General features: G+C 38.8%; 2 protein-coding genes across 2 annotated transcripts; one reads left to right on the top strand and one right to left on the bottom strand.

Annotated features, from left to right (window-relative positions):
* Positions 1-3718: 3718 nt before the first annotated feature.
* Positions 3719-9852, bottom strand: ppp1r3ab (protein phosphatase 1, regulatory subunit 3Ab; the record flags this gene model as incomplete). The annotated part of the gene is made up of 4 exons (XM_083916464.1): positions 3719-7689; positions 8380-8477; positions 8589-8656; positions 8996-9852. 4 exons carry the CDS (start codon positions 9850-9852, stop codon positions 4618-4620), a joined length of 4095 nt encoding a protein of 1364 aa, XP_083772590.1. The 3' UTR covers positions 3719-4617.
* A 4341-nt stretch (positions 9853-14193) lies between these two features.
* LOC310949130 (forkhead box protein P2-like) lies at positions 14194-24896 on the top strand (the record flags this gene model as incomplete). The annotated part of the gene is made up of 15 exons (XM_083916463.1): positions 14194-14349; positions 16781-16885; positions 18445-18531; positions 18945-19041; positions 19576-19753; positions 20191-20295; positions 21280-21367; positions 21542-21679; positions 22417-22603; positions 22694-22764; positions 23624-23725; positions 23834-23955; positions 24401-24470; positions 24553-24683; positions 24767-24896. The coding sequence occupies 15 exons, from the start codon at positions 14194-14196 to the stop codon at positions 24894-24896; spliced, it is 1767 nt and encodes a 588-aa protein (XP_083772589.1).
* Between the last annotated feature and the right edge of the window lie 688 nt (positions 24897-25584).

Genomic DNA, 25584 nt, shown 5'->3' with positions numbered 1-25584 from the left:
CAGTCCGTCGTCCAATCACAGAGCTGGAAGAGTACCTGAGCCTGCGTGCGTTCCATGGAGCGTTTGAGTGCAGCTTGTAAATCCCACCACTCCTAAAGTTATCACACTATAATAAAACAAGATCAAATACTCTTTTATAAGCCCCACAGTGGGGAAATTTAAAGTGTTACAGCAGCAAAATAGGACAGTGCAAATGACAAAAGCATCAATAACAGATGCAAAATACAAAATCTAATATGCAGGGGCGGATTAATGCACAGGCAGGCCCAAGCTGCAACCTAGGGGCCCCTGATTGGCCAGACTATATTTATTTTATTTTTAATTAACTACACTGGGGGAAAAAAACTGAAGTCGCTGATTGGATAGATATGTGACACATTTATCCAATCAGATGCCATCATTTGGCCGAGTTCATAAGGTCAGTTTTGTTGTCAAATGATAAGTCACTTACTGTTACTTGGCAGTATAGCAGCAAAATGTCAGAAAGGAAATGTGATAGCAGAGCACAAAAAAGAAAAGCACGACTGAAAGAACAGCAGGACCAATATCTACTAAAAGGAAATCCTAAATTGACAGAATTTTTCAAGGTTGCGGACTCTTCTTCTGTCTGAGCGGGGTTTTTTTGATTAATAATGTGAGGGGCCCAAACAATCAGTAGCCTAGGGGCCCATGACCACCTTAATCTGCCAATGAACCTATGTACACCGTAAAAAACAATTAACCGTTAAATATAGCGAAAAATTGTTTAAAAAAAAAAGGAAAAGGAAATGGTAATCAAAGTAAAACATATCAAAGGGAGTGTGTGTGTGTGTGTGTGTGTGTGTGTGTGTGTGTGTGTGTGTGTGTGTGTGTGTGTGTGTGTGTGTGTGTGTGTGTGTGTGTGTGTGTGTGTGGAATTTGTCAAATCCTAAATCTAATTCAGGATTTGACAAATTTCTTCCCAGACTGACACTACAATCCTCTTGTATCGTTTGGTTACTGATGCAGGCTCAGGGATAAGACCTAAAATATTCACGGGCTGCTACCAGATTATGTCATGTTTTGCTGGCCAATTGAATCTATTGTTACCTATGCAGCTCATTGTTTTGACAAGAGCACCGCTGTAACAATCAACATCTTGTATGATGAATGGGTACGCATCTCCGTCATAATTGACGGCACACCATTGACCAATAAGCCCCTCATATATGTGTGGAATGTGCTGCAGACTTACCTGTATATTGTGTGATGTGTCACAGTGTGATGTGCTTGTAGAGGGGCAAGCTTCTTTCCATGGCTAAACATCACTGTTTCTGGACTGAAACAGGTACAGCCATCAGGTGCTGAGCAAAAGCCGTCCCTATAGTCCTGACACCTTTTCGCTGTTGTCTTTGGTGGCATCTTCAAAACATACACTTTTTTATAAAAATTCAAAATCTATATCATAGAATTACAAGGGTAATTGTTTAATTCCATAATAATAGAGGCTATATGTATATATGTCATTTCCACCACACTCTTGTTTTTTCCAACACAGAGGGAAGTGGGGTGGAAATGACTGTGGTTTCTACAGTGTTTCATGAAAAAGTAGCTTTACATATTAGCTTTGATTTGATTGCTAGCAAAATATGCACACAAAATGCACGTATTTAACTAAGAAAAAAATATCCTCTCACAAATTTCCATGGAGTTACAGCGTGTTTAGAAATGGCATACAATAAGTATTTATCCTGATTAAGCAATATTTACCTTGATTTAAAAAGCTGTATGTGAAAATGCACATATACCTTATATTTCAATTGAACACCAATGTCACTGTTCACTTCCTGAAAAACAACCAATCATATCTGTGTCTAATACTTTTAGGCATGAAAATACCTTGTATTGTTCGAAATGACAGTGATAATGTGTGACAGCTATATTTTGTCCAAAAAGTAATGTTGGCAACTGTCAGACAATGATTACTAAAATATTTTTTGATTGAGCATTACTTTATTAAAGCACATTTTAAGTGTTCAGATAAGTCATGTTTTTAAACTTTATTTTCATTGTTGAAGTGAGTATATCTGGGTGTGGGACAAGGGCAAAATAGTGATATTATTGTCTTTAAGGATGTTAAAAAGTAAGACAAAATAATAGTGGACCGATGGTATAAATATTATAAGATGGTATTATTGTTAATTTAACAATAGAGATAAGATAAGCAAATACACAGTATATGTATTTTAAAAAATACGGCCAAAGGATGTGAAAGTGGTTGTAGTCTCAGAATTGCCCATATACATTATTACAGAACATAACTACTCCTCTCTTCCAGAAATAAGACACAGCACATGGCTGGTTAATGTTTTTTAAACTGCAGACATGCCTGCTGCTTGGCACACTGTGATTTCATGGGTGATGTAATAACACCATTAATAATACTAATTACTGGGTATTAATGGAGTATCCTCATGTGAAGTCTTATAAATGTTCAAAGAGTAAAAAATACTGTAAATGAAAAAGGCCTATTGAATGGGTTATGGCCTATCATATACAGTTTAAATCATCCATTCTAATATGTTTTATTAGTGTGTCTATTTGAGTTGTATCCTGTGATACAGATCATAAATAATTCAATTTCCATGTTCATATTTCTTTAAATAAACGGAAATGTCGCTTATATTCTTTAGGTATAAAGGCATCACTGCTGCTTCTTACTAAAAAACTTCCTGGTTTTAAATGTTGACTAACATACTTATATTACATTTGATTTATGACTGCACTCGAGTCCGAGAGAGCAGTCAGACAGGCATAATGAAGAAAGTTGGCTCGTGGCGGACAGCAGTAGTAAGCAAACATTGTGGTCATTATCAGAATATGCAAACCAACAGGGGTCAGCCAACATGCTCTGATGATACATGGCCAACATAAGCTCCACCTGCACAGTTAATAAACATTAATCATCTCTCTCATGGTTTTGCTGTGTGGGCAACACCTATCACTTCAGGTCAAATTACATTTCATGTTTAAAATGTGTACATAATCATACTGACGGAAGAAGTTTGTTAGTGTCCAATCTAACTCTTCTTTTAAACACTACGGCCTTATTTAGACAAAAAGTTGAATTGCAGAACTCACAGATGACCAGTTTATTAAAAAAGGATACTTGCAATAAAACCCTGTCCCTGAGGGCTGTAATTGGAATTATTGTTAATTCTCTTTGCACTGATAAACCCTTCTGCATGTTTCACTTTTTGAAAATGTTATTATTGTGTAACATGTTTTCTTGATCATCTAGCAAAAGAGAGTGGTAATCCTCCCAGTGGGATGCACAGAAATCCCCTGGCGAGTACATTACTGCAGCTGTGTTCAGCTCAAAACACAACTAAAAGCCAAAGGTTAAATAATGAGCAGAAATTACACGACATTGCTACAAGTGACTTGTTTTAACATTATGCTCTTTCGATTACCCAATACTTCGAATGGGCAGAAGAGTACATCTGACATGTATGACGGCATGTCAGAACTGCATCTTGGCTCAAAGTTTGTCCTCTATCTAAGTTGTTTATGAACAAGGAAGTGTGTCACTCTCTCCCAGAGAGAGATAAGAAAGGACGGAAAAATCCTTAAAAACCCAGAAGCTGTTTGTTTATGCGTAAATAAACCCCGGACATTGCATCTAAACAGTACAAAAGCACATGTTAACACTAATGATGGTCAGCTTTATGGCAAACGTATTTTAATACTGAGTGGTGATAACAAGGTAGCTGATTTAATCAGAATGCAGCCAGACATAAAAAACATTTCAACACACCAGAAACACAAATAAGAATACAAACTGTCCGTTCATAATCTGGTTTCTCCGTACTTAAAGTTTCAGGGTATGACCGCAGATCTGTGACATAACATACCCCTGATGACATTCATATTTTCTTTTGAAAAACACTGATTTCGAGTATATCTTACTAACTTGCATTCATTTAGAGAACATACAATCTATTCCAAGTATGTGAATATTGGTTTTTATTTGTAAGTGAGTTAATATAATAGTACTGGCTACTATTGTTAATATAGTATTTGTGCTGTGAACACTTATGGTATAAAAAAAACATTTTGAATGATTTGTCTAAAGTACAATTCATTCATTCCAGACTTATGAAAACTAAATTTACCCTACACAAATGCAATGATTTCTAATCCATACACACAGCACACTGATTTCATTTACACCTCAAAAATGCATTAACGCTCTGCAGAACTGATCAGTGTGAGCAATGGTCCGCAGCTTGTTGTCCGAGTCTACACTATAAGTCGTATGTACAGTAAAGCGTAAAGAAAATTGGTTTTATACACTTGACGACAGAGAGTTAGCATCCTCCCACAGGGAATATACAGCCTATATTCTGATACGTGTCATATACACTTTAAACTAATGCCCATTATCAAGATGCATTTTTCTTCTCATACTTCCTCTATTTAGATCATAACTATTTATGCAGGCCTTGTTCAAATATTAGATGATGGGGAATATCAAATGGTGGTATGATATCATTTAGTAAAAAAGTTACTTTTGTTAGTGTCATGTCAGCTCGTGTACACTCATAAATCTTAGAAGTCCATGTTGCACTAAACCACAACTGAAACAGCTTTTACAGTTTAAGTCAACCTATTCTGTTGATGTTTTTGTTGTTCTGGCTGCCGTTCTCCTTGACAGTAGAGCCAAACCACTGATAACAAGTAGAGCCCAAAACAGGCAAGAAAGTCAAAACGGTAGGCTACGATTAAAAATACCACAAACAAGGTGCCGTATAATAACGTTTTTGAAATATTGCTGCAGGAAAAAGTCTCTTTCCACCGCGAAACATTTCTGTTGATGCTTTCCCGTCCGCTTGACGCTGCTAGAGCTGCAGCTTTGAGTTGGATGTCTGCTGTTTCCGCGCCCTCATGATTGTCCTGAAGGCAGCCGAGGTGTTGCTCTTCATCTAGAGACTCGCTGATGGATGGCATGGGTGTGGACAGCAGTTTGCTTTTGCTTACAGAGGGCCTTCTGCCCACGCTAAAACCTGTATCTTTGTTCCTGTCTTTCTGGGCCTGTGCCCCAGCGTGAACGGCCCTCAGGCAGTGCATGTACAACTCCACCTCGTCGTCTGAGTCGGACTCTGCTGAAGCGCTGTCTTGGCTTGTTTGGTCGCTTTCAGGATCATCTGTAAAAATGCAAGAACCTCCCTCTGCAGCGACGGATTCGTTCTCATCCATCGCAACTTTTGATAGGTCGTGTGTGACATTCTTGTTGCTTTGGAAATCTCCCTCTCTGTACGGATGCATTTCAGTTAGGAGGTGTCCATTTTTGTTGTCAATTACTCTCTTGTCCTGCACATTGTTCACCGGAACAGATAAACCATCCTCAACCTTGTTTTGTGTAATGTCTAACCTCTTTTCATTTTGCCTTTCCTCTATTGCCACGCTCTCTGACTCTACTGTAACATCAGCTAGAATTTCCCCCTTGTAATCTGGATTCTCCTCTTGTGCGTTTTCCTCCATTATTTTTAGCCAATCCTCCCACTCCACACCTGCTTCCTCGTCATAATACAAGTCTATTTCCATTTCTTCCTCCTCCTCTATCTCCTCTTCATCTTGAACATTTGTCCTTTCAATGTTGACCTCTTGTATCTCTGCCAAGTGTTTTTCTTCATCTAACTCTGTCTCCTCTTGTTCCCCACTTTTCTCTATTTCAATCTCCTCAGCAGGTTTTTCCTCAGCTGCCTTTGTGACGTGATCATATTCTAATTCTTTCTCACCTTCATCCCCATCTTTTTTATCCACAGTTTCCTCCTCTCCAATCCTTTGCTTGTCCACTAACACATGTGCAGTTGTGATCTCCTGAACCATGTAAACCGTTTTGTCCTCTTTTTTCTCTTTTTCAGACTTTGCTGTATCTTTGTTTTCTGATGCTGTCTCTCTCCCTGCGTCCTCCAACTGTTCTGGCTCCTTTTCCAATGTTTTTAAATGTATTGCCTTACTTTTCTCTTCATCTTTTAATATCTCTTTCTCCTCTTCTTCAACCATCATTTCCCAGTTTACCTCAGTAGTGTCTGCTGAACCAAAAACCTCCTGTTTGCCCGTGTCTTCATCTTTGAGCCCTACAAACATGTCACCATGTGTTGGATTACTTTTCGTTGCTTTTGTCATTGACTCAGCTACTTCATCAATTACCTTAATGTCAGCAGAGTGTTTTGTTTCATTTTTATGCGAGTTGTTCACCACGTTATTTCCTTCTTCCGCATTAGTAGTTTCAAGAGATATCGGAGGTGTTATGCTAGCATTTTCCTCCATAAATTCAGAACAAGAACCGTACCTACTCTCAGTTTCTTTTGTAGCTGAATTATTGATGCGTTTAGGAGTCAGATCAAATAAAGCTTTTAATGGTTTATCCTCTTGTGAAATGGTATCGACTGTTGATGTAATTGCTGTTTTGCCATTGTCATCAGCTTTGTTTGACCAATGTACACTTTTACAGTCGTTTGCTCCACTCCCGCTGGCCTGTTGGTCTGTCTCACTCTGAGAAGGTTGAAGTGACATAAATGATGTTTCTAGAGTGGTCTCGACCTCTTGTGTTTCACTTTGTGCAAGTGTTTCTTCTAGATTAGTTTTAGATTGTGCAGGCTCTGCCAGTTGGAGGCCCTGGATTAGATTGTCTTCCTGTGCTTCGTCCTGTAGATGTAAACTCTCAGTCTGTATTTGTGGATTCAACAAATCTGTATTTGAAATGTGTACATCGTGTGGATGTATTACTGCGTCTCCTGAAGTAGTTTTTGGAACTTCTGATATATTTGAGTGTCTCTGGTCTGAATATATAATATCCTCTGGATCCTGCAGAGCTTCTTCATGTACCAGGATGTCATTTTCCGTCACACTCAAACTTTCCTGTTCTTCAGTGGGAGGACTGTTCAGAACAGCATCTAAGAATTCTTGGTTTGATTCCTCGGTCTCAATCGTATATCCCAGAACTATGTCATTATTACTTCTAGCATCTGTTGGAACAATGCAGACAGTCTGTCTGCTTTCATTGTGAGGATAACTTTGAGTTAAGTCACCAACATTCAGTGTAGGCCGTATTGGATTTCCCCAATCACTTTCACTTCCTACTCTGCCAAATACCTGATGATACAGCGGAGCCACCACCGTTCCAAATGTGTAGCTGTCGGTCTGGCTAACAAGGCTTTTGTTGCTAACTGATGAAATAACATTGTCAGCTAGTTCAGCTGCAATTTCCTCAGCTTTTGAGACATTTTGGCATTCTGCAGGAGCGGGCTCGTCATTTGAATGCAATGGGTTGTCTGGCATATCTGTGGCGCTCTCACCTCCTGTTAATGTGGTTGAGTCAGCCAAATTGACACTCTCAGATTTCCCTGTCTTGCTGTTAGACGCATAGTCATGTGCTGGTGACGTATCATGTTGAACATCAAGGACAGGTTCGCTGCATGTTTCCAGTATCTCAAAAACACATGGAGAACCTTCTAATTTGCTGCTCCCCTCAGGAAGAGTTCGCACATCTGAGTGCCTTTCCTCTGAGGTTGCTTCTTGGGCCGCCAGTGTTGCTTCTGGAGGTGATCCATCTCTTTCTGTGTCATCTGGTCCTCCATTTCTCTGAGAAATATAGTCCCTCATCCGAGCCAAGCGTGCAGCCTCTCTGCGACTTCGTCGGTTGCAGTTCTGTCTGCTCTTCGTCTGCCCATCAACAACAGGGATAGATTAATTTCAGTCTGCTCACACAGTATTATGTAGTGAAATTTAAAGTTGTATGTCACAGTAACATGTTAGGATTAAATATTATCCTTAACTGCATTTTTTTTATTAAATATACAAGGATAAAGATTACACAATAGTACAAAAATAGCATGCATGACAAATATGAGACACTGAGCAGCACTGGGCGTCCTTTAGGTGCACAGTACATTATGTCTCTCGGGTGCTCAACTCCCGGTCATGTGATATTCTCTCAGAAAATGCACCACGGCCATGTTAAGTTTTCTGTTCCTCCTGTACCCCATAGACACAGTGTGGTGTCTTTAAGCTTGCTTTCATAGCGAATAACACATCAAATAGGTCAATTCAAGCTTGAGAATAAGAGATTGAAGAGACAATGAAAAATAATTTGCAGTGTCTGATGAAGGATTTAAGATATTAGAACAATTAAATCTCCAGTCACTGTCACTGTTGTCACTGTAATGTATACAGTATTATGCTAACTTAACTGGCATAAGTCGCAAGCACAAATTTATTGAATTGGCCTCTAAGGTCTGGATACTTGACCAGGAAGTCTAAAGTCAGACCATAAAATGTGTTGGTAAACTGCACTTTTGCGTCTTGGATCAAAAGTGTCAAAAAAGAAAAAGTATTTGTGCTTTTTTTACTCACCAGTAATTTCTGTTGATCTGTCTCTGATGTTCCTGACTGGCCTTCAGAGATTTGCTTGGCTTTCATTGTGTCCGCTTCCTCTCCATGTTTTGACACATCTGTAGAAAAAAAAAAAAATTCAATCTATATTGAGGCTTCACTCTTGCAGCCGTGTTGTTGTTTCCACAATTGTAATTTTTAATTTCACAATCAAAAAAATTAATATTCACCAGTTGAAATGTTTTCTTGAGATGAACCTTCGGCTGCAGAAATGTTTTCCACAGGGGAGAAGTTTGTTCTGTCAATTAATAAAACTGTGATTAGTCAGACTTTCATGTCATTATAACCAATCAACAAACCATATAAGGTGACAATGCTGAAACACTGTAATCCTTTTGAGGATTTTGACAGCTTTCACACAATTTCAACAACAATTACAGTTTTGGTATATCAGGTTTAACAGTAGCCCATATTTTTTTAAATTGTATGGCAGAAATCAACCTGCCCTCTCTTCTACCTTAGGCATGGTAGACAGACATTTCTCCTTGTATGATTCTCATAATGACCTATGCTGAATTGTGTCTGAGCAGTGTCGGCCTTTTATAATCCCTCTCAGTGAAACACTCTACATCCTCACCCGATAATCTTAAGACAGCTCTTTTTGTTCACATTTTCCTTCTGCGGTCTCTCTTTCCTCTCTTTTGCTCTCTGGTGACAGAACAGCACGTAGTTCCTGTCATTATTGTTGGCCCAGAATGTCCCCATTGAAGTCTCAAATCGCAGACAAAAGTCAACTCTGGCTCCCTGCTCCCCGAAAGGAGGCACTAGGGTGAGTTTAAATGAGAAACGGTCCGTCAGACTGTCACTGGAACCGGGCATGTACTCTGCCAGGAGGTCAAAGTGGCTGGACCAGGAGTCCAAAGTGGTTCTGACGTATACCGCCTTATTGAAGGAGATGTTTAGGACACGGATCACCCCTTTCAGTATTGTGGTCCCTGGAAGTAACTCGATTGTCTCCAACTCTATTTTCTGCTCCTGGACTTTGACAAACAGCTCCTCAGTAGACAACGAAAGGGAGAAAGTGAGAGGAGATATAAAGAATTCCTCTGGATCTTTACGTTCACCTTCGGAAGGGTCACAGTCTGGCAGCTTGGGCACATCCCAAGTGTCAAACTCCTTCACTTGCACCAAACTGAGGCCCTTGGCGTCTGCAAAGGACACTCTCCTGGAGCCGGACAGGGGTGGATCAGGCTCAGAGTCCTCGTCACTGCCAGAGCTTCTTCTTCGTGGGAGCGGAGAAGATTTGGGTCTGATGCCGATCACCACCTCACACTCATCATCGTCCACATCGAAGGAGCTGAGGCCTGGCACTCCTAAGAGGTTACAGGCCCCAGAAGGTCTCGGTTGTCCCACAAACTCCATGGGGCTCCCTGTAGGAGAGTCAGCGGGAAGTGAACTGCAGTGCTGCTGCTTCTGGCAACTGACATTCAACATGCTCTGACTTAACAGATGGAGTCGAGTTACATTTGACATTGTTGCAAGGGCCAACACTATAAATAGGTCAGAAGGGACTTCAACTATGCACAGTAGTCTAAGCTCAGGAGGAGAAAATATCATCCTCTTGCCTCTTTGAGGCAGAGCATTACGTGATATAATTTGCAATATTGATTCATACTTGTCTAATTTTCTCACTGCAAAACTGCTCCAAAGCCTAAAGGTTTTGTGAACATTATGTTCTTATGTAACTGTAGTTATATCTCCCTGGAGAGTTGTAATGCTATTTGTATAACAAGCATGAGATTTACCATGGCAGCTACATTATTTGTGTTGTGTTGCTTTTGGACCACAATGGGTCACATGAGGTCTAAAACAGAACAAATTGCCTCTGCATACTGTTTAGGCCTCCAAAATGGTTTCCAACAACCATTCTGAGACTCTCTGATGGTGCAATAACTGTGAAGTCCTGATAGCATGTGAGAAACTACCATTCCACATAAGCTTGTTCTATTATCTCATAGATTTATCTTGTGTTTGTACTGTTTCCTGTGTTTATCTCATATCTGTTCCAGAGTGGCACGTCCAGCCCCAGCCATGACCAAAGCGGTGAGTCCTAATGTTACTGAACAAATAAATTACATATTTTAACAGTGACTGTTTTGTTTTAATGTAAGAATGGATGTGAACAGTATAAAAGTATGAAAATGCTGTCTGGAAGATAACAGCAATTTATCCAACAGGAAATACACAAATTGTCAGTGCTTTGACTTGGAAGTAAACAAGATGTCTCACAGATACTTCATACATGAAATAGGAAAAAGCAGGATGTCACTTCAGAATACATCTAAAACAGGACAGGACAGGACTCTCTTACATTGCCCAGATTACAAAAGTCATCCTGTCCTCCCCCTACCAGAAACTCAACCTGGCGTCCATCTACACAGCAATGGAGGAGCAGTTTCCCTACCTCAGGAGCAGGGGCCCGGGGCTGGAGAAACGCCGTCTGGTACAACTTGTCCGTGAATGGCTGCATTTGTGAAGGCGAGCTGCTGCGAGGACGGTCAGGTCATTACTGGGGGATGTCCACCAAGCTCACCTGAAAGACGTCCAGCAGGGGGACCTTCAGGCAGTAGATGAAGGCCAGGGGGAGGAGAGATGGGACAAAGTGGAGGGGTGTCTGATTTGGATGAAGACCAGCTGCTTCCTGGGAAGGTTCTATGAGAGCAGATCTTTGGGTTGTGTTGTGCCACGATGCCCTCTGCAGGAACCACGGAGGTATCAGATGAGTTCTTTGGACCGGACAAAACCACGCTATCAGCCTTGGAGCATCAATGACGGCTGGATACGATCCCCTAGCTGGATGAGACATTCCTATATTCGCGAGAGGCTACCCGACCCATGCAGCAGGGCTACAGCTGGGAAAGGGCACGACAGTCAACCCATGACCTCCAGACTGCACTGTTGGGAGATGAATGAACCAGTATACTGGACGAGTCATGTGATATGACAGCAGCAGTGCATGAGCTCGGGTGTCCTGGCAGTTGGTGTATGTGTCCAGCCATCAAAAAGTTAATAAAACCTTTATCTTTCAAAGTTAACTTTTAATATGATTCCTGAACTGTCTTAAAGCACTGGAATGAAGTGTAGAACAAAGTGGAGACTGCATGGGAAGGGGTTGCTTGTTTCTGAATATACAGAAGAAATGTACTTTCTCCCCCCCTTAAACTTAATACACTATGTTTTTGAATGTATGTAGATTTTCATGTATGAATCTGATACAATGTTTTAAAAATTTATTTAAATATATTTTGGAAGTATGGCTTTTCTATTAGTATTTTTCTTTATATATTTTTTTTAGATGTACTTCATTGATTTGCCAATTGTCAATTGTTTCTGGATGTTTTATTACCCCCTTTTTTTTGGATGAACACACCTGCCATCATAAAGCTTGTCTGCCTATTTGCATACATGATGCATAAATATGGACGTGGTTCCATTTTTCAAACATTCTGACCTGAAGAACATCAAAGTAGAATCGAAACGTTGTCATTATTAAACTTTTGTTGCACGGAGTAAGTGTGCAGGCAATTTCTTCATTACTTTGTCTTCCAATAAATACTGGAGGGCAGGTAAATACTAATCCAGTAGGTGGCAGAAAGTTACCTTGGTAACAATATCTACAACTTAATCGATAATTGCCTTTCAGTATGTTCTACTTCAACATGTGATATATCATTGCTGTTGTGTAGATTCATCTGCACAGTTATGCCATGTTATTTCTTCATTCATATGCCATGACAAGAGAGAAACACTAAACGTTATTTTTGCAAAGAATGTGGGTTTTGTTCTTTACCTTGTTATCGGTCTGTAATTCCTCCTCGTGCTGTGGCAGCCTGGCCTCTGGTCCTCATTACAAGACGCCACAACGAAGGCAAACTAAAGACAAGAAAGGAAAGAGTAAAACAGGAGTTACACAGAAAGAAAACACTGAACCAACATGCTTAGTAACATGGCTACGTAGAAATGTTCTCCAGGTTTAGAGTCATTTCAGGTATTGTTGGCTGTTTTAAACTTAAGAGTGCACTGCATTTATCAGCAGCCAAAATTAAAATACTTGTATTTGTTTTTAACAGATGTCCTGATATGCTATTCAAACAGATGTGTCAACACTACTGTAAATAGCACTTTGATAACAGTTTGACAGTTGTGCAGTTGCAGTTCTTTTTGTTGTTGATACTGCATTTCTAAATAAAGTCACAGACATCTATACTTGTCTTTTCTCAAAGAAAACTCTTTGTTTTAACCATGAAAGACGATAAATGATGCACGTTCAGAGGCATTTAGTTGTTGTTTTTTAATTGGATTGAGTATGTCTATGAATATCAACAAAGAAAAGCAATGCTGGCAAGAATGGATTATTCCTGCAAAACAGGCAACATCATGCTTTCTCTACATATTATGTTGCAATATACATTATATTTTCACGTGTGACATTGAATAATAAAAAATATATAGGACATTTTTGCTGAAAAAAAATGTAGAGACACTATGGACACACTTACCATAATAAGCATAAAATAAAAATGATAATATCTCTTGTTGATTTTCCTGTTTTTCACATCCTGCCGTTCTCACTGTTTAATTCACTGGCTGACACTGTGACTCCTCCCTCTCAGGTAGACACTCAACTCCATCAGTTCTCTCACATCCTCACACCAAACTGCAAGACTTGGAGACATCAACTCTGCCTGGCTGCTCTGAATTCGAATTCAACGGTAAGTAGCTTTAAAGCAACTCTGACAGAAATAGAGATGTCAGAGAGCTTTGATGATATTTTACTTCTTGTATGTGTTTAGGAGTTAAAGTTATTCCTATTTCTGCTCAGTTGAAGAGGCAATAGGCTGTGTTTCTTCTTCATGCACTGCCAAGATAAGTTAAGACATAAAAATAAAAAAGTTGGATCGAAAAGCTCTGTAGTCTGTGTCAAGTAACGTGATTTCAGAAAATCAGAAAGTCATGTGCATGTCCAACAAAATACTTGCATGCATGAATGCTTTCATTTAAGAACCTACTGCACACTTAGAGTATCAGTGGTTACATTGTTGAGCCTGTGCGATATGGAGAATATCAATCAACATTTTTGACCTACCTCGATATAAATATTGCGATGATATTGTAGATTTGGTTATTGGTGCTTTCACAAAACATTAACACAATGAGATTTTTGATGAATAATGATAAGTAATGTGGGTAAAGGCAAATAATAGAACAGCTAAAAACAGTTTACTGTAATGCAGCTACACTTATGTCACATTACGATATCCAAAATCTAAGATGATATCTAGTCTCAAATCACAATATTGATATAATATTGATATATTACCCAGCCCTAGAGGAAATGTGTACAATGTATTTAATAAGTATTATATTAATTTAAAATGGCTCTAAGCCTGAAATCAGGCATGGCGTCTGAGAACTTTACGCCCTGCAGTATGTTAGTATAAAGTGTTATTTGTGCATGAGGTTTAGATTATTTTGATATTCACATGCAATTACATTCTTAATCACAGATTTGTTAAATTTATGTTTTTTTGAATTGCATCTATATAATTTAATTGCATTTAAAGCCTTGCATTGTTTATTTAAGTTGTGCAAAGGAACAATTTTCACTGTATTTTTTTTTCTCTCTGCTGGCACCTCAAATTTTTTTTCTTGCTGAGTCTTTAACGCAAAGCCACACAAAGGTGTAATTTATCAACGATGCTGAGCTGTATTGACAGTGTTTGAGTCCTACAGCTTATTTGGTGTGGACTGTTTTCTTTTAGGACCTGAGCTGGTATGCCTGAGTCTCCTCTCAGTCCCACGGCAGCCCGTCAAACTCCAGCCAGCAGCCTCCTCAGTCACACAGACATCAGTGCAGGAGAGAGAGTAGCTAATGGGGACTCCTGCAGTGGAGTGAGTGGTGAAAACTGGCAGAGTCTCCACCATAAACAGGTATCTTCATCCTATACTCCTCAACCTCCCCCTCATCCTCCTCTTCATAAGCGGGAAATAGAACAGTCTTAGGCAAACAGATGTCAGGAGAAATAGCAGCTCCATATTGGACGTCCTCTGACAGAGCACCAAACCTGGAGCCTGCAGCTCTGTTGACAGTGTCAGGGATTTCATATGAGATGTGATCCATGTTGGGAGTTGACACGCAGAACTCTGTTTGTCCTTCATTATTAGTTTGCGAGTCAGAGCCAGGCAGGAATAATTGTCCACAGACCTAGGCCAAACAGATGCAAGTGAAAGGCAAATAAGCATGACCCAACATAATTTTATGGTTGTCTGTTGTGATTCCATCCATGGGGATCTTAGTCTAAGGGCTCAATAAAACAACAAGATAATGAACGCCTGTTCACCGCCACCTTCCGTCTGTTCTCATGTCTTGTCAGTTTTGCTCTGCTTTTTTCTCTTAATTCACTTTCCAAACCTACACAAGGCACTCAACTTGTGACCCTATGAATAACAAAAAACAATGGTACTGACCATAACAAAGGGTCTGCAAACACTCTCTGCAACCATGTGAGTTGAATATTTTTTTTCAAATTTTCAGCAAACTATATAAAGTGACAATGTCATAACACCACCAATAACGCCTGCCTGCCAGGGTGTGATTCCAGTCTTAAAAACAAAATAATGGCTTGAAATATGAAAGTTTTTCTAACAACTCTGCAAAATGTTACAAATGAAGATTATTTACAATGAAGACTGGTTTTCTTTCACAACAAAAAGGAATGACTACCATCTCTATTATTTTTTAATTTATTAAAGCAGTGCCATCCAATCCCCACACTACAAATTGTTATTACTCAGTGATTTGTAAAACATGATAAAAAAAGCCAGCTGTATATCAGTGCCTTCTTTAAATCTACACAAGGAGATTTAGGAGCGACACAAAGTATGTAAAACTATAGGGCTGCAGCAATCATTTACATTATCAATTAATCTGTTAAGTAATTTTACATTCATTTTATTAACTATTTAATTCATAAATGGTCAGAAAATTTCTATTTCCAAGAACCTAAAGTGATGTGGATGTGGATGTGTAGTGGGATATGACGGCTAATTGACAAGTTAGAGAATCCTGTGCATTGTGACACACATATGTACATTTTATTAGACACACTATTGGCTAGAATGTTAATTAGTTAGAAGTTTTCAAGTTATCAAGTTTAGTATGTTTTTTACACATTTTTTATACAAAACATCTATCTTTCTATCTATCTATCTCTCATCTATACGTTTTTGTATACTTTTTGCAAATGCTGCTGATTATTGTTTTCATTGCATGTATTGTATGTGCCTAATATTCTGTTTGTAATACCTTGTATGCAGTTTGTTTTACTTCTATAAGTTTTTGTGTGATTTGCTAAAGTTTCTTACAGCTGTTTTTAATATGCGTACAACCCTTTGAGGCATGCTTTGAGATATTGTGCTATAATAAACTTGATTTAAATGCTTACATACTTGTATATGTCTTTAATATATATATATATATATATATATATATATATATATATATACGTTTTTTGTTGATCAACTAATCAATTAACTGACAAATTGTTAAATAACACCAAATCCTATATGCTTACAAGCAATGCAGACTGTCACACATACTGCGGCCAAGTGTGAATTCTTCTTTGTAACTTTCTAGCCATCTTATCAGTCTGGTTGAAACAAAGGAGGTATTATCTAGAAAGATCTGACGACAAAAACGACAAACTTGCGGTCCCTGATGTGTTCCTCTTTCATTACATCCTGCAAGCCACTAAGATACAGTATTACTCCAATATAGACAAAAGGCTTCAGTGAAACCTATACAGAACATCAGGTCACAGCCTTTACATGTAGAGAAAAACATATATTGTTCAAATAAAAAAGTTTATCCCCATTGATATTATATAGCTTTTTTCACATTGTTTGAAATACAACATGTTGCATTTGTAAATGTTTTTACTTAATGCATCCGTGGCAAATTTCTGTTGCCCTATGTTTGAATACATAAGAGACAATCACTCTGTTATTCATCAGTAACAGTGCAGATCAGTTATTATTCTGTGAGTGTTTGCCTTTATTAATACCCATACACTTCTATTAGGAGTCACAACAAGCATGTAATTGTGTTGCTAATTAACTGGTTAGCCTATCTCCCATCTCATTTAGGGTCAACGACACAATCCAGTATAATGATGTTCACAAAAGGTTGACAGCACTGTTTTGTAATTGGATTGGAAAGATTGCTATCCAATGGTTATTACAGTTCAGAATACGTTGTGCTGTTTAACACCTGACACTTGCCTTCTGTCTCACTCACTTATCCTCTTGTCTTCACTCTAGACTGTGGTCCTTTTTCATTTTCTCCTTCCTCTACTTCTTGAAGGTGTACATGGCTATGATGGCTCCTCAGCAGATGCAACACCTCCTGTCCCCAAACCAACTGCAGGCTCTCATCCACCAGAAGCAACAAGCCATTCTGCTCCAGCAGGTATTTATGCAATACTAACAAACAATATAGGTACTAATAATAATAATGGTTGGGTAGTAACGGATTGCATGCAACTAGATTCTGTAATAAGATTACAACAAATAAGCAGGTTAACTATTATCAGCCCAGATTACATTTTTTAAAATGTGCAAGTATAGATTATAGTTACATGACTTGATGATGTCTATAAAATATGTAAATTGTATTATTTTAGTAAAACTGTGAGAAAACTGTGAAAGCTGAAGATTCAAAATGTATTTTATAAGCACGAAAAAACATGATATGTAACTCAAATTTTTGTGGCTGCGTCGATCTTTTTGTAGGCTATAAGGTGCAGTTTTTCAATGTTCGATTATGAGTTTTTTCTTTTATGCAAATATTTATCGGACCGAAACTATACTGTAACTAAAGGGGTGAATGTTAACATTAGCCGTGTGTGTTCATTTGCTAGTGAGCTTAGTTGTCCTTCTAAGTTGTCAAATTATTGTTGATATCCAAGTTAAAGTTCAAAATGTTAGTTTATAGCCATCAAGGTAAGACAAATGAGTTAGCCTACACAAAAATACAAAACTGTTAAGAGTAAAATCTGTTAATTTTGGCGTGCTTATGGTACACACAAATCTGGTGAACAAAGTGGTCTGCTCCGACAAGAAAAAAATAGCAATTTGATTAAAAGGTCTGGTATTTTGGATTAATATTACTGTAAGATTAAAAAGATAGCGTTGTTAGCAATAGCTGTTAATATCCCAGGGATCGCAGCTACCTCACAGCTTATATATATTATTCAGACTATTTTTAAATGTTTTAACAGAAGGCATGAACCTGGTTTGTTTTGTTCACTCATGACTAGTGCTCTTCATTAGCAACTTTTTTAATACCCCCCATCAACCACCCAAGATCGGACTTGACAGACAGACTGATTTTGAGAGAAACATTTATATATTATAATTCTAATTTGCAATTTCCCTGCTTGGGATCAAGTATTTCTATTCTAGTCCTTCTACTTCCGCACCACGGACAGCACCATTGTTTTATCAATAGTAAGGCTACTGATATTTCAGAGCCATGGTCGGGGCCATAGATCTTAATTGTCAGATAAAAGATGAGTGAGTCAGACTAACACATTTGACTAAACAACCACTCTGCCTGCTGCATACATCAAGATAATAATTTTGTTGGCTAGTCTGCCTAAACAACTGGGCTCATGAGGCAAATAATAAACTGAGAAAATACAGAATGTGATAGCTGTCTGTATTTTGTTCAGCATTAACTTTAGCTATTTATTTTGATATTGGCTTTTTTACTTGTCATAGCTGGAAAAAACATGTATAATTAATAGTTTTGCACTCTATTTAGCTTTGGGCACCAAATAAAAAAGCACACTTAAATCTTAGCTTAAGTTCCTTTTGTCATTTAATCATTTCACTGAATATTTTTTAATCTTCTTTGACTTCATTCACTGAGGTCTCACTCAGTGTGTTTGCCCCTGCATCTTCTACAGTTACCTCAAATTGCATCAATAATAATGTTATTATAATAGTCCATTATTATTTTTCTAGCAACATCTGAAAGAGTTTTACAAGAAGCAACAACAACAGATCCACCTGCAGCTACTTCATCAAAAGCCCAGCAAGAAAGTCAAAGAGGTAAGTAGTTATTTGTGCCGTTTAAAAATAAAAAAAATCAGTCTATTTCTATTTTTAGTTTGTTCGAGTGGTTTTGCACTAAAGTTTAAGATCTATAAAATGTAAAACATTAAATTACAAGTTCGTGTTAGTGCCCTGCATGGGACACAGATAATGAAAACATAACTGAATAGGAAAGATGTAGGAAGGTAAGAAATGGGATTTGAGAACACTGAATTCTAGCTGAAGTGAAGAAATTGTTGAAGGATGCTTTTAGAGATGCAGAATATTTATTGTAAATGCATTTATTCCCAAGATACCAGGAGTACTTTCTACTCTCTTTTCTCAACTACCAGGTGAAAAGAGAGTGTGAGCAGAGTTTCACATGAATACTGCCTCACTTTTCTATGACATTTTCTCTCTCCGTCCTCCAGCTTACTGCACAGCAGCTTGTGTTCCAACAGCTCCTCCAGCTCCAGCAGCAGCTCCTCCGGGTGCAGAGACCAGTCCTGTCCTCTCCTGCTCTCTCAGGTCACTATATTTCATCTCTCTCTCAGTAGCAGTAGTGTTTTAGTGTTAGTGTTAGAGTTTGTAGTGTTGTAATTTCATTTTTGCAAATTTGAGGTTAAAATTGACAGGTTGCATCATATAACAAGGATATAAAAATAGACAAACATTGACATGCATCTGTTACCATTTTGTCAGAGACCTCCACACAGGAAGATTTGTTTCTCATACGTTCAGTTACATAACTGCACTAAATTCAAAAGAGACAATGATGAAAGTGAAACCTATAAGTACAAAATTCCTCCCTACTCATATTCTAGCTGTGATTATTATTCCTGGATTACACAAAGAGGTACATGAGGTCATGAGAAGTAGTCCTCATGTCTTCTGCTTTTAAGTGGTAATGAGTGAAACTGTGAATGTGTATGTTCAGGTGTGACCAGCAAAAAAACACATCATACAGACATTGTTTTTGCAGTCTCCTTGATCAATCAAAGAAAAACAAAACACTCACAGAAATGTTTAATATGCTGTTTGTTTTTGTTTTAAATGTTTTAGCTGGTTTCAGCCAAGCAGAGATGCAGCAGATATGGAAAGAGCTCACAAACGGAATAACTGAAGATAAAACCACGTTGAAGGGCAATCAGGACTCTTCTGCCAACAACATAATGTCAACAAAAGTCACAGGGAGGCAGACCGGTGACCAGCAGTCTTCTTCTCCTTGCAGGGCAGAATGGTACGATCTGTCTGTTTGGGCTGTAAACTGATAGTAAGAACTGAAATGATACTGCTTTTTTCTAAACATCAAAGACTTGTCATCTGTAGATATTTTCTTTCTCTCCGACTGCGATTGAGGAGCTGTTTTGCTTTTGCAGCGAGACTTCACTTTTAATTCCCCTTGGGACGATATATTTTGTCTTGTTTGTGTGCTTTGTGCACTGCCACCTGAAGTGGTTAAACAAAGAAAAAGTTTAGACGACTACATGTCCCAAATCAAAAGTAAATAGTCTTCCATTTGTTATTCAGCATCCCCCTCCACCTCTCTCTGTCATTTTCTGCCACCTGAAAAGAAAAGAACACACACTTACGTCTGTTGTATTGCTGCTTTGCTCTCGTTTGGTTGCTGTTGCCTTCCTGCTGTGGTTTTTAATCAAGACAATACCTTCACTCTAGTGCTGTCAAAGCTGAGCACGCTGCCACACACGCTCTCTACGGTCATGGTGTGTGTAATTGGCCCGGATGTGAGTCGCCGTGTGAAAACTTCAGCCAGTTCATCAAGTAAGTTTTAACTCCATTCAAATGCATTTCACTTTCTGACCCCTGGCATCTTTCTATGTTTACTTTTAAGGGACATTCCAGTGTCAAAAACAATTAAGCTATGTCTACTATAATCAAGGATGGGGAGTAAAGGAATACAAGTAACAAGATAAAGTATAATACAAAATATACCTAACTGTATTCCGTTGCAGTTTTCAATTGGTCTTCTATACACTTCCAAGAAATCCTTAAATTTATAAAGAGTGGTTTGAATGAAGTTTCCATGAATGTTTTGATAGATGTTGCCCAGCTGCGACAGCGGTGTTGGTATTGCTTAAACCTTGTCAGTCTTAGTGTTTGTGTGTGTCATCATGGCAAAATGTGGTCCCGGAGACACCTACTGTAGCGGGGATTAACACAGAGGCCGTTTTGAGCACTAACAGATTTTTACCACAATAGCGTCACACCGTACTAGTTACAGTCACAAAACTTTGCAAGTTTGTAGTTGAAAGTTCAAAGAGGGGTGGAGCTAGGGTAGTGGAAATGGGGGGGCCCGTGGCCTGATTTGGTGTTGCGAGTGGGTCTCTAGTGATACATTTTTAAAAATCTTTATATGATTATTATATATAATTTTTTTTCATGATTGGACCTTATTCCAGGTTCATAGTGGCTTATTCTACTATCAGGAATATAAAAACATACCGTTCTGCAGTGTAATTTTGTAAATGCACAATTATTAGTGTTACAAATTGTGTGCCATGGAGTTTTTGCCCTGTTAAAGAGAGCTAGTTTTGGGTTACTAATTGACCAAAGCGCTCTTTGCAGCAAACAATATATTTTGCTGCCTATTGAAAAGTTACAGCAATTGTATTAGCAAAGCACCAGTATGCGGGTATATTAAAAATTAATATTATACTGGAAATTAAAACCAGTATACCGCTACTACTAGAGCTATCCCAGTTAGCTATTTCCAGTAAAGTATTGCTTTAATGCCCTGTGTTTCAGGCACATAGGTAGCGAGCACACTCTGGATGACAGAAGTACAGCTCAGTGCAGAGTCCAGATGCAGGTGGTTCAACAACTTGAGCTTCAGGTAGGCATCAGTTCTGTAAATATTCATGTAATGTTCTGCAAAAAAAAAAGCCTCCTCCCTGATGTTTGACAGTGCAAGAAAATGTACTTTGCAAAATGTGTTTGGTTCAAAGCGTTCCATTTCAACAATCTGTGTTCAGTGATTTCCTCTCCCTCCCTTCATCTCCTTTAACAGCTCTGCAAAGAACGTGAGCATCTGCAAGCAATGATGGCTCACCTGCATCTGCCATCTTTAGAATCTCAGTCGATCTCTGCACCCGCCAGTCTACAGTCACCACAATCTGATACGGCTGCTGACCCACACGGTCCACAGGTAGATAGTGTGCAGTAATGGCTTTGTGAACAGAGATGAAGTAAATGAGCCGTAAACTGTATATCTGTTCTGAGCTGTAAGCAAAACCCAGAATATGTGGCGGAGAGTGAAAGTCTGGATGCAGCCTCATCTTCTGTAGTACTGATAAAGAGACCACCAGTCTGTAACTGACCTGGTGAACCTTTACAGTTGGATGAGTTGCACAAATATGTTGGCATTGTCTTAGAAATGAAAAAACATAGCTTAGGGGAACACCTACATGAGGGTCAGAAGATGTGGAACCTGCTCAGAAAAATTATGCCAAATCAGATGCACAGATGTTTTTTCTTTTTTAAGTTTGATCATTTTGCACCTTTCTACCATAAGTCGGAAATTACTTTTACACTTTTCCTTTGCTGAGATCTCCATCCTTATTGTGTGGGATTTCCCAGCTGTTGGCACCAGATGGCTGCCATTGTGTTGTTAGACACCAGACATGCTCTCATAATGTGGAAGCTAATCAGATGTTAATCTTGCAAATATTGCACCATAATCACAACGCTCACCAAACAATTTCACCCTATAATTAACAATAATTGGCTTACTTCTTGCAATATTAGTGGAATCACCTCTGAAGAGGCGGATCAAATCGCTCTGTTACACTGTTGAAAATCTCCTGCTCTGTTTTGTTTTCTGTCAGTCTTTTCTTTCCACTTGTTCCTTTGTTAACTAGGATCATCTGCTTGTGTCACTCTCAGCTCTCATTCTTTGCCACAAACAACCTGCCCTCGCTGAGCCCATCAGACTCCGCTCAGGTGTCCCCCCAACCACTGGCACCAGTCAGTGCTCCGTCCCATGGGAGTGAAGAAGAGTATTCCACTCACACATCATGTGCTGGGGCCATAAGACGTCGTCAGCACCCTTTGATCTACTCGCCGTCTTCAGGTAAACCAAATACTGTAGTCTCTTTTAGATTATGTTTGTATAGATTTGCATCATTTTGTACTCATTCCACTTTGTTTTGTCTTGTTTCAGAAAACGAATATGAGCTCTACAAGAACACCGATGTCAGACCACCTTTCACTTATGCAACACTGATAAGACAGGTATAGTCTATGAATTGGAGCAGAAGTGATTTGTTTCTTTGCTCTTTGGCCTAGGTCACACATACACAGCTTGCCAAACCCAAATGCCCTAATGTAACCTTAACCCTGAAGCAACGCTGGCCAATTACAAACAAATACCTGTTCACGTGGGGATGAGGTCTTAGATGCATTATGTTTGTATTATTTAAATCCTTTTGTAAACTACTTTTACTACTGCAATTCAGATGCTTCAAGATGTTTGATCCATTAGGATTTTGAATTTTTCTCCTCATTTTTTATTTGTGGGTGCCTGGAATATGAACTTTTTCATTTTTAGAGGCCTTTCTTTGCCATGTGAGCTCATTCATTTGAGTCACCTGTCTACAGCTGAAACACCGACAGAAATTTAATTTGCACTTTTTTTTTTCTCGATTAATCAAGACAAAAATGCCCCAAACCCCTGGTTCCACTCTATTAATTATGATTATTTACTGGCTGTCTTTGTGGTGTATGATAGGAAACTGAATATGTTTATTGAAAAACAACAAAAAAAGGATTAAACAAGTCAACTTGGGTTTGGGGTTGATTTTCTGACATTTCTGACATCAAATGATGGATTGGATAAAAATACTTGGCAGATTAATCATTAATGAAAATAAACCTTATTTGCCGCCTTACGCTTGTCTTGTTTCAGTGAGATTATTACTGGTCTTTCATCCTAAAATAAGCAGTTGCTTCATGGAACTGGAAAATAAAAAGACTGCTTCAGAGTAGTGAGTGTGTGACTGTCTCCTCCTTCCTTGGATCAGAGTTGAAAAGTCAGGGCTTTAATTTGATCCAGTAATGTGCTGCAATATTTTTATTTCCTCTCCATCTACAGGCTATTATGGAAACATCAGACATGCAACTAACACTCAATGAGATATACAACTGGTTCACACGGACGTTTGCTTATTTCAGACGCAACGCTGCCACTTGGAAGGTATCACAGCCCCAGATAATTAACTCTGTGATCCCAGAGTGTGTCACACCTGATTTATGCAGCATGTACTCAGTAATGTCTCCTTCACTACGATTTTCTCTTGAGCAGAACGCAGTGCGCCACAACCTGAGCCTACACAAGTGTTTTGTGCGTGTGGAGAATGTGAAAGGCGCCGTGTGGACGGTGGATGAGGTGGAATACCAGAGGAGGAGATCCCAGAAGATCACAGGGTACGGTAGACGACTTCCTATTTGTCATGGCACTGGTCCTAAGGTAGCAAAATATAATATTTAAGTTTTCTGTACTTTGTCCAGGAGAATTAATTATAAAAACGTAAAAAGGTATGGAAGCAAATATACCCAAGGGTTTCCCAAATTTGCTCCAGCATTTAAGTAGAAAACATGACATGGATCACGGCCACGCACATGTTTGTTCCTTGATAATAGGCCTCAGTATATGAATGATAAATACGACTGGACTGATCCTGGTGACAGTTTCAAGGCTCTAGTTGAAGAATATTTCCTGACTGTTCGTGCAACTGAATAATTTGTCATCATAACTGACCTTGCCTCAAACTAATGATGTTGTCGTTGTTGAATATGTACAAGATATTGATTTGCTCGGCGTGAATTAGACATGGATTGTGTCCATTTTTGAAATTCTGTTATTCCACAGCAGTCCCTCGCTGTTGAAAAATGTGTCCTCCAACCTTGATTATGGGACCGTTCTGAATGCCAGTTTACAGGTGAGAGGAGGTGTCACAGATTACAGGAGTTTGAACTGCTTGATGTTTCTGTTTGATTTCTTCTTCTTCTTGTTCTTCGTAGACGGCACTGGCTGAGGCGTCACTGCCAGCATTCAAGAAGGAGTGTGTTAGCAGAAACTCCAGGAGACAAATACAGGAGACCAAAGCAACAAACAGCAACAGCAAACAAAACTTCTTTCCAAGAGTCCAGCAGTGAGTTTTATTTATTGTGAACTCTAAAAAAAAAACCTATTAAATGACTGCATTAATTAATCGTAATGTTTTTGTTTTCCAAGGTCTCTTTTCCTCAAAGACGAAGCGCTGAGTTTGAATGACCAAGAATCTCTGATGCCAACAGTAAAAGCAGCCAGTCTGCAGCACGACGTGACCGAAAACAATGAAGAGCATTTGTTTGACCTCGAATGACAAGAAAACACGTTCATGCGTAAATAAACAGTAGTGAGCCTTTGTTGAACAGTCAGGGATGTAGACCACAGTATATGGATATTTGATCAAATACACATCAAAATGGAGATCTGTTATTGTGGTAAATCATTGATACGCATGCTGTTCTGATTTAGTTCATGAACGACAGTTCATGAAACAGTTCAAGAATACAGTTTTACCTGTAAAGTTGTTAAAGCTGAGTATGATGATATCCAATGTATTCCAAGCTATACAGTAGCTCACATTTGAACTACCCAGATAAGATTGGTTTTCTTTCCAAAGGCCAATAACAATAGAGTTTGGATCTTCTAGTTTAGGGTAAATTGTCTTTTTTTTTTTTTCAGTAAATCCTACCAATTCATGTAAATGATACATTCCAAAGGCCAAAGTACAGAAATATTTGCTATAATATGATGTAGAGAATTAATGTTTTGTCTTTTTATTGTGATAGCTCAAATAAAAAACACAGGGTGGATGTGAATGCTACATTATAGCAAAGAGAGAGAGAGAGAGAGAGAGAGAGAGAGAGAGAGAGAGAGAGAGAGAGAGAGAGAGAGAGAGAGAGAGAGAGAGAGAGAGAGAGAGAGAGAGACAGAGAGAGAGAGAGAGAGAGAGAGAGAGAGAGAGACGTGGCATGTTGGTCTTAAGTGTGTTTTCCTGTTTCTCT

This window comes from Echiichthys vipera, assembly GCF_963691815.1.
Source record: "Echiichthys vipera genome assembly, chromosome: 7".
In the NCBI taxonomy this organism is placed as follows: Eukaryota; Metazoa; Chordata; class Actinopteri; order Perciformes; family Trachinidae; genus Echiichthys; species Echiichthys vipera.
Note: the sequence above shows the minus strand (reverse complement) of the source record. Positions and strands in the feature narration are given on the sequence as shown.